Source organism: Phocoena phocoena, chromosome 4 (assembly GCF_963924675.1).
Source record: "Phocoena phocoena chromosome 4, mPhoPho1.1, whole genome shotgun sequence".
Classification (NCBI taxonomy): domain Eukaryota; kingdom Metazoa; phylum Chordata; class Mammalia; order Artiodactyla; family Phocoenidae; genus Phocoena; species Phocoena phocoena.
In genome coordinates, this window is record NC_089222.1 from 145,520,745 (window position 1) to 145,528,917 (window position 8,173).

General features: G+C 55.8%; 1 protein-coding gene across 1 annotated transcript; it reads left to right on the top strand.

Moving 5' to 3' along the window:
* The first annotated feature begins 6,489 nt into the window (after positions 1 to 6,489).
* LOC136122138 (basic proline-rich protein-like) lies at positions 6,490 to 7,341 on the top strand. Its single transcript, XM_065875932.1, has one exon. It carries the CDS (start codon positions 6,490 to 6,492, stop codon positions 7,339 to 7,341), a length of 852 nt encoding a protein of 283 aa, XP_065732004.1.
* The last annotated feature ends 832 nt before the right edge of the window (positions 7,342 to 8,173 follow it).

Below are 8,173 nucleotides of genomic sequence, written 5' to 3' on the forward strand. Positions count from 1 at the left end.
CTGCTCTCAGGAGCGGGACCCGAGTGTGACCCGAGATGCTGCCAGGCCGGCAGGACGGAACGTCCCCCAGCCACCAGGGCTCGGCGGGAGGGGCGGCAGGGCCGGAAGGGGGGTCCTGCGAGCTGCCACGCTGCCCTCCATGCGGATCCAACGCCTTCCAGGAGAGGCGGATAACCACGGGGCTGGGAGCGCATTGTTGGAGCCGGCCACCAAACCGCAATTCCGCAGCAGAGAGCAGGGCCTGTGTGTTTACAGCAGGCTGGGGCAACGGGAAGAGGCTCTTGTAAACATCGCAGGAAAATTGCAAAATCGAGCTTTCCAGCATCCCAATGTCCATGGGGAGCGAGGGCCCCGGGGGCCGCGCTCTCAGAGGGCAACATCTCTGCAGGCCGGCGGTGGGCGCCCTCAGGACCCTGGGCCGGGCTGAGGTCATCTGCGGATAAACCCGCCTGCCTGGTGCGGCTGGGCTGGTGAAAAGGGATGAAGCACAGCGGGCAGGGGTCTGGCCCTTGAGGGAGGGCTGAGCAGCCCCAGCGCCCCTCTAGCCGAGCTCCTTCCTCCAGGCAGCCTCACCCCTCCTCTGCAAAGGGGCCTGCAGTCTGCAGGCAGCAGGGTGCTTAGGAGAAAGCTTTCTGGTCCTCAGCCTGTGGTGGGCTGAAAACTGCCCCCCGTCCCCCAGTATCCACCTTCAATCCCTGGAACCCGTGACCGTGACCTTATAGAGTCCTGGCTAAGCAAAGGCCCTCGAGATGCGTTCATCTGGGATTATCCAGGGGTCGCTAAACGCTGTCACCAGGGTCCTCGGGAGAAAGGAGGACGCCCCAGCCCAGGACCCAGGAGCTGCAGAGGCCTCGCCACACCCAGACAGAGGGCTGCCAGGGATCCACGTCCGTGGTTTGAGCCCCGGTTTGTAGTCTTCGTTGGGGTGACCGTGGGTCCCTGAGTGCCTCTCCCCTCTGGACCGGAGACACACGTTTTGCTTGAAATCTTCTAAACTAAAGGTGACAGCACGAGCGGACGGTCAGGCTGCTCAGAGAAAGGCCCACCTGACTCTTACGTGAGAAGATTAATTGCTGACCTGTTTTGGTCAGGCCAGCGCCAGAGGAGAGACGGGTGGCGCCAGGACTGACCTCGTGACACCCCCTGACCCCCGTGGACCAGCTTCCTCCCTGACCCGGGGGGCTGGGCTCAGGACACCCGCCTGGCTGTAAACTCAAGTGCACATCTGGGTCCCTGATCGCAGCCGGCACCACATCCTGCACCTGCTTGTCCCCAGGTGGGGAGAACAGGGTCCTGAAAGGGGGCAGCAACATGGCTGAGGCCAAAGGGCTGCTCAAGGGGAGCTAGCCTCTTCCAGGAAGGTCCGGGCCTCCAGCATTGCCTTGGCTGGAGATGCTGAGCTCTGTCCTGGCGATGGAGCTGCTCCAGGACCACGCGTGAGCACACGAACACACACACACATACACACACCTGCACACACGCTCACATGCAATCACACACACGTTCTCATGCTGACACACAATCACAGAAGCCTGCACAGATGTGAACACATGCACGCACACGCACACACCTTCAGCGTGTCCGCAGGAGAAGGTGGCTGAGGGGACGTTCCAGGCTGAGTGCAGGGCGCAGCCGGGCAGGCGGGGCAGCCCGTGCTCCATCCGCTTCAGGTGCTGAAAGCGGCCAGACCCCTGGCTCCCGGGCTGTGTCGGCGCAGGTGGAGTTGGCTGAGTGCCCTGGGGAGAGAGACGGGGTCCCGAGTACGATGAGGACCCCCCACACCGGGGAGCTCCCTTCCTGTCTGCTCCTGACCCCCACTTTGTGGCCCAGCACCCTGGCCTTTCCCAGAGCCAGCAGAAGGACAAGACTAAACAACCTCGTCCACTTCTCATTTCCTGAAAAATCCTTTCTGCCAGAATAAATAGATGTCTGTCAGCTGCTCAGTCGGCCACAGAAGCCCTGGTCCACCCCAGAGACAGAGGCAAACAATGAAACGATGGAAGAGCAGGGTGACACCTCGTGGGCCGCGGCTCCTCTGAGACTTGCTCCCGACCGTGGAGCAGGTAGGCGTCGGCTCCCCAAGCCTTGGAGGCAAGAAGCATCAGATCAAGCAGAGGGGTTCCTTCCGGGGCTGCAAGGTGCCCCAGGAAGCTTAGAGTCTCCAGGAAACTTGGCGGGAAGGCTTTGCACCAGCCCATCTGAACGAGCCCAGCCTCAGGCTCCAGACCCTATCAGAGGCCCTGCCCACCCACTCCTACAACCCCCGGTGGGACCGGGAACAGAGCAAGGGTCCCGCCCCTCAAGGGTACTGGTGCTCCTAACTGATCTGCAGCTCTGGGTCCCGTCCAGATTGGGGGCTTCCCCCCTGTCAGCTCAGAGCACTGGCCCCAGTACTCCCCCCAAAGACCACTCTGCAAGGTCCCCTTGGTGGCTTGTTCCCGTCAGGGAGGGTGGCGGTCAGGACAGCAGAGGACTTTGCTCCACAGCCCAGGACTCCAACTACAGAGATATCAGCTCTTCCGATACTGATTCATACATTAAACGCAATAATTCCCCCATACCTTAGCCAGATTCCTCCCAATTTTTGATGGAACCCGACAATTAGAAACACTAAGTGTATATATAAGAAGAACCAAGGCAGTTCTGAAAAGTAACGAGGAAGGCAACTCAATACTGAAGGGGAACAAAGTTGGAGGAGTGACAGTATCTGACTTCAAGACCTAACTCCAAAGCTACGGTAATCAAGACAGTGTGGTATTGGGGGAGAGACGGACAAATAGAGCAGTGGAGCAGAACAGAGAGCCCTGCACAGATAGAGTCACCTGATCCTTGACAAAGGGGCAAAGGCAAAACCAAGTAGCAAAGGTGAACTTTTCAACCAATGGCGCTGGAACCACCAGAAGTCACTATATCTAGACTCACACCTTACGCCCTTCACAGAAATTAACTCACAACGGATCACAGACCTAAATGCAAAATGCAAAACTATGAATCTCCTAGAAGATAACATGGGAGAAACCCTTGATGACCTTGGATTTGGCAATGACTTTTTAGATAAAACACCATAGTGATAATTAATGAAAGAATTGACAAGTGGGACCTCCTTAAAATGGAAAACTTCTGTTCTCCAAAAGACACTGTTAAGAGAATGAGAAGACAAGCCACAGACTGGGAGAAAAAAATTTGCAAAACATGTATCAGATACAGGACTGTTACCCAAAATATACTAAGAACGCTTGAAACTCAACAATGAGATTAACAAAATGGACAAAAGACATGAACAGACATATCACCAGAGAAGATACACACATGACCAGTCAGCGTATGGAAAGACGCTCCACGTCAGCAGTCGTCGGGGAAACTAAACTAAGTTAAATTAAATTAAATTAAAACAATGATGAGTTACCACTACACACCTATTAGGACGTCCAGAACACAGACAACATCAAATGCTGGTGAGGCTGTGGAGAAACAGGAACTCTCATCACTGCTGATGGGAACGCAGAATGGAGCAGCCACTTTGGAAGACAGTTTGGTGGTTTCCTATAAACCTGAACACGCTCAATATAGAATTCAGCAATCATGCCCCATGGTATTTATCCAAAAGAGTCGAAAACTATGTTCATACACAAGGATATTTAGAGCAGCTTTATTCACAATTCTCAAAGCTAGGAGGCAACCAAGATGTCTTTCAGTAGGTAAATGGATAAATAAACTGTGGTCCATCCCGACAAGGAAATATTATTCAGTGCTAAAAAGAAATGAGTTATCAGGCCATGAAAAGACGTGGAGAAAACTTGAATGTATATTATTAAGTGAAACAAGCCAATCTGAAAAGGCTACATACTATATGATTTCATTCTATGACATTCTGGAAAAGGCGTATCTATGAGACAGTAAAAAGATCAGTGGCTGCCCCAGGGTTGGGAGGAGGGAGGGATGAACAGGTGGAGTGCAGGGTATTTTTAGGGCAGTGAAACTGTCCTGTGGGATCCTATAAGTGTAGATACATGTCATTGTACACTTGTCAAAACCCACAGAATGTACAACACCCTGCACTGTTGGTGGGAATGTAAATTGCTACAGCGACTATGGAGAAGAGTATGGAGGTTCCTTAAAAAACCAAAAATAGAACTACCATACAATCTGGCAACCCCACTACTGGGCATATACCCTGAGAAAACCATAATTCAAAAAGAGTCATGTACCACAATGTTCACTGCAGCTCTATTTACAATAACCAGGACATGGAAGCAACCTAAGTGTCCATCATCGGATGAATGGATAAAGAAGATGTGGCACAGATATACAATGGAATATTACTCAGCCACAAAAAGAGACGAAATTAAGTTATTTGTAGTGAGGTAGATGGACCTAGAGTCTGTCATACAGAGTGAAGTTAAGTTAGAAAGAGAAAAACAAATACCGTATGCTAACACATATATATGGAATCTAAAAAAAAAAATGGTACTGATGAACCTAGTGGCGAGACAGGAATAAAGACATAGACATAGAGAAGGGACGTGAGGACACAGGGGGTGGGGAAGGGGAAGCTGGCGTGAAGTGAGAGTAGCATCGACATATATACACTACCAAGTGTAAAACAGATAGCTAGTGGGAAGCAGCCGCATAGCACAGGGAGATCAGCTCGGTGCTTTGTGACCACCTAGAGGGGTGGGATAGGGAGGGTGGGAGGGAGGGAGACGCAAGAGGGAAGAGATATGGGAACATATGTATATGTATAACTGATTCACTTTGTTATAAAGCAGAAACTAACACAGCATTGTGAAGCAATTATACTCTAATAAAGGTGTATAAAATAAAATAAAATAAAAAGTCATTGCCGTAAAAAAAAAGAATGAACCTGATGTAAACTAAGGACTCTGAGTGATTACGATGTGTCGATATAAGTTCATTGGCTGTAAACACTGCACTCTGGTGGGGGACATTGATAATTTGGTAAACTATGTGGGTGTGGGAGCGCGAAGTCTATGGAGAATCTCCATACCTTCTGCACAATTTTGCAGTGAACCTAAAACTTCCCTGAAAGTCTATTTAAAAAAAAACACCCCAAAACAACAACAATAACAAACCAACTAAGAAGAAGAAGTTGTCTTAATAGACATCTGGACACATAAGAAAACCAGAGTAAATAAACAGGGATTTTCGGTTACAGGAATAAAGAAATAACTCAATGGGACAGAATCGAGAACGCAGAAATAGTTTCCTGCATCTGTGGGAATTCTGTACACGGGGGGAGGGGCATCTCAAATAAGGAGAGAGGATGGAAGAATGGAATAATTATTTGTGGACTCAGACCATTCCTCACATCACTCAAAAAATATGTAAAACCAATGACGTGACCGGCAGAAGGGAACTGGAAAGACCCGGGTTTTGACCCTGGAGTAGGAACAGCTTTCCCAAGCCGGGACACACCCACACAGGCCAGGAAGGGGCAGATGGGTGAACCGGAGGACAGCAGAGGTTACATTTTTATGAAAAAAGACCCCATAAACAAAGCAAAAGGTAGGTGACAGACGGGATGATTGTCAACACTAAGGACGCCTCAACCTCATGGAAACGAGGGAAAATGTCAGCAAAGAGGAAAAGTGTGACCACCTGAAGCTGTGGCAAGAGCGGGTGCTGGCGGTCGGGTGGCCCCGTGGTTTCCAGCCGTGACTGCGGCCTCGGGGCCTCCTCTCTCTCGGTATCCGGAGCCACCGGGGCAGTAAAGACGTCCATCTTTGCGCCCACATTCTCCATGCAGCCCCTCTGCCCTGCCCTGTCCTTTGATTCTCAGTGTAAAGCCAGCTGTTCTTGGATCCAGACACAGAAATGGAGCTCCTGTATCCACGCCCTCGGGCTGTGCTGAGAGGCCGCCGCACCCCTGGGTGCAGCTAGAAATGCAACATGGGGAGCAGCCGGGGCTGGCACTCCCGCTGGGATGCGCCCTCAGGTCTGCCAAGCTCGGAGAAGGCAGGCTGGGGAAAGAGCCGGCATGGGCGTGCGTGGGCGTCCCTGCACTGAGGCGGCAGTGCCACTGGACGCTTCCTGGGTGTCCATCCTTGGGCTCGCGGGCCCCGGCTCTCTGTCAAGTGCAGATTCTGGCTCAGAAGATCGGGGTGGGACCCCAGGTGCTGCGTTTCTACCCAGCCCCAGGGAGGCCCAGGCTCCCTCAAGGGGACCGCCCCACCATTGTTGCTGCTGCCTTATAAATACCCACCACCAGAGGGATGCGCAGAAGACGAAACGTCGGGGGTGGGTGCCCGTGCTAACCGGGAGAACCCCTATTCTCTTACTTGGCACCTGAGAACCTAGTTTGGGAAAGCATCCCGGGGGGAGGGTGGGAGGACAGGCCCCCTGCCCGCGGGTCACGGCCATGAAAAAGCAGTTCCTGTCCCACTCGTGTGGATTGGCTTCAGTTCAAGGGGACCTGCTTTAGCCCGGACGCTGCCACCCTGAGCCTTTGATAGCGCTATCCACCTCCGGATGGGACCTGGGGTGGCCGCTGTGTCCCCACCCCCATCTCTCCGGTCTCCCAGCTGCGGAGGAAATGGACGCATTGAGACGGAGGCCAAGCCCGGCCCTTCAGATCAGGCTGAGGGCGTCCAGGGTGGGGCTGGGGCCATGGTCACCAGACCCTTGTTTCAGGCTGGCCCGGAGAGAATCCCACCAGAGGGGGCATGTCCTGGTGGGGGCCAGGGGGCTCCCCACAGCATCCGAGGTAGCCCACTGCCTGTGGGTGCTGCCAGGGGCCGGTTCTGGAGGCTCGCCGCCCAGGGCGGGGCCCCTGCGGACAGTCCCCTGGGCGTCACAGTGCCCCTTCCCGCTTCAGAAGCTCCCAGGTCCTTGCGTGAAGCGGAACATTTCCCAGGTTTGGGTGGCGGCCGCTGCTGCCCTCACCCCCTGGCTTCAGGCCTCCTCTCGAGGGGCCGCCCGCTCCCCGCTGCCCATAACCTCCCATCACCCACACCCCGAGCCCCTTCCCAAGTCCAGGCTGCCCGCCTCTCTCTGGAGCAAGCTTTCTGCCCCCTGCGGCGGCCTCTGGCCTGGGCTGGCGTCATCCGGGTCGCCCCGGGCTCTCGGGGACGCGGGACGGCATCTCCGAGCGGCCGGCCAGCTCTTACCCAGCTCCCAGGACGCTGGGCCCCCATGTGGCCCAGCCCCTCACCCGGATCCCTGTCCACAGTGGTGGCCCGGCGGGCTTTGCCTCGAGGCGTTGGTCCCCAGGTACCCCCACCCAAGGCACGTCCCACAGAGGGGCCCGGGCCACCCTCTGGTCTGCTGGGGCACCACCTGGTGGGCGCCTCCGTCGCCCCAGACCCCAACCATCCACCCTGACTCACAGATGGCCCAGGCCCCCTACAGAAGAGTGGGGGGCCGGGCGTAGAGGAGGACAAAGCTGGGGGCAGGCGCAGGGCTGCACAGCTGCCGCCCCTCCCTGGAGGCCACTGCTATTTAGTGCGGGGACCCCTTTCCGCCACACACCTGCCCAGAAACACTGCGTGCCCTTGGGTCTCGGTCAGGGATGCCAGAGCCCTGGGGCCCAGGGAGCCTCTCAGCCCCTCCCTTGGTCACCGTGGCCTCCAAGTGGCCACCAGCTGCTGACCTCCACCAATGGCGCGCAGGGCCTGGGCTCTCCGAGGGAGCCCCGCCCCAGGGCAGATGTGAGCACAGGGATCTGGATGGCTGGGACGGGAGGAGAGGCCCCTTCTGGGCTCTGGGTTGAGGCCTGGGTCTGCCTTGGGGGTTTCAGAGGAGGGGAGGAGGGTCCCCTCCAGCCCCACCCCAGTCCCTCCTACCCTCACCACTGTGCCCCCTCAAGCGTCACCTTTGCCCACCCCGCCGGCTCCTGCATCTCTTCAGCATAACCTGTGCTCTGGGACCCCCTCAGGGTCTGTCTGCACCCTGACACTTCTCCGAGGCTGGGCTCCGGGATTTGGGGTCCCTCCTATGCTGAGGCGGAGTCACTGCCCCCCTGTCCCGAATGGCCAGTGGCCAGCTGGACAGGACGTGGCCCAACGTTCTGCAGATCCCGGGCACTGGGCGGCCTTCCTTGGGTGGGAGGGCAAGCGGGGCTGTCGATGACTCGTTTCTGAGTCAGGCCAGGGTCAGAGGGCACCAGACGGCTGGCCTTTCATGGGCACAGAAGACAGGGAGGGGCACCAGGCCT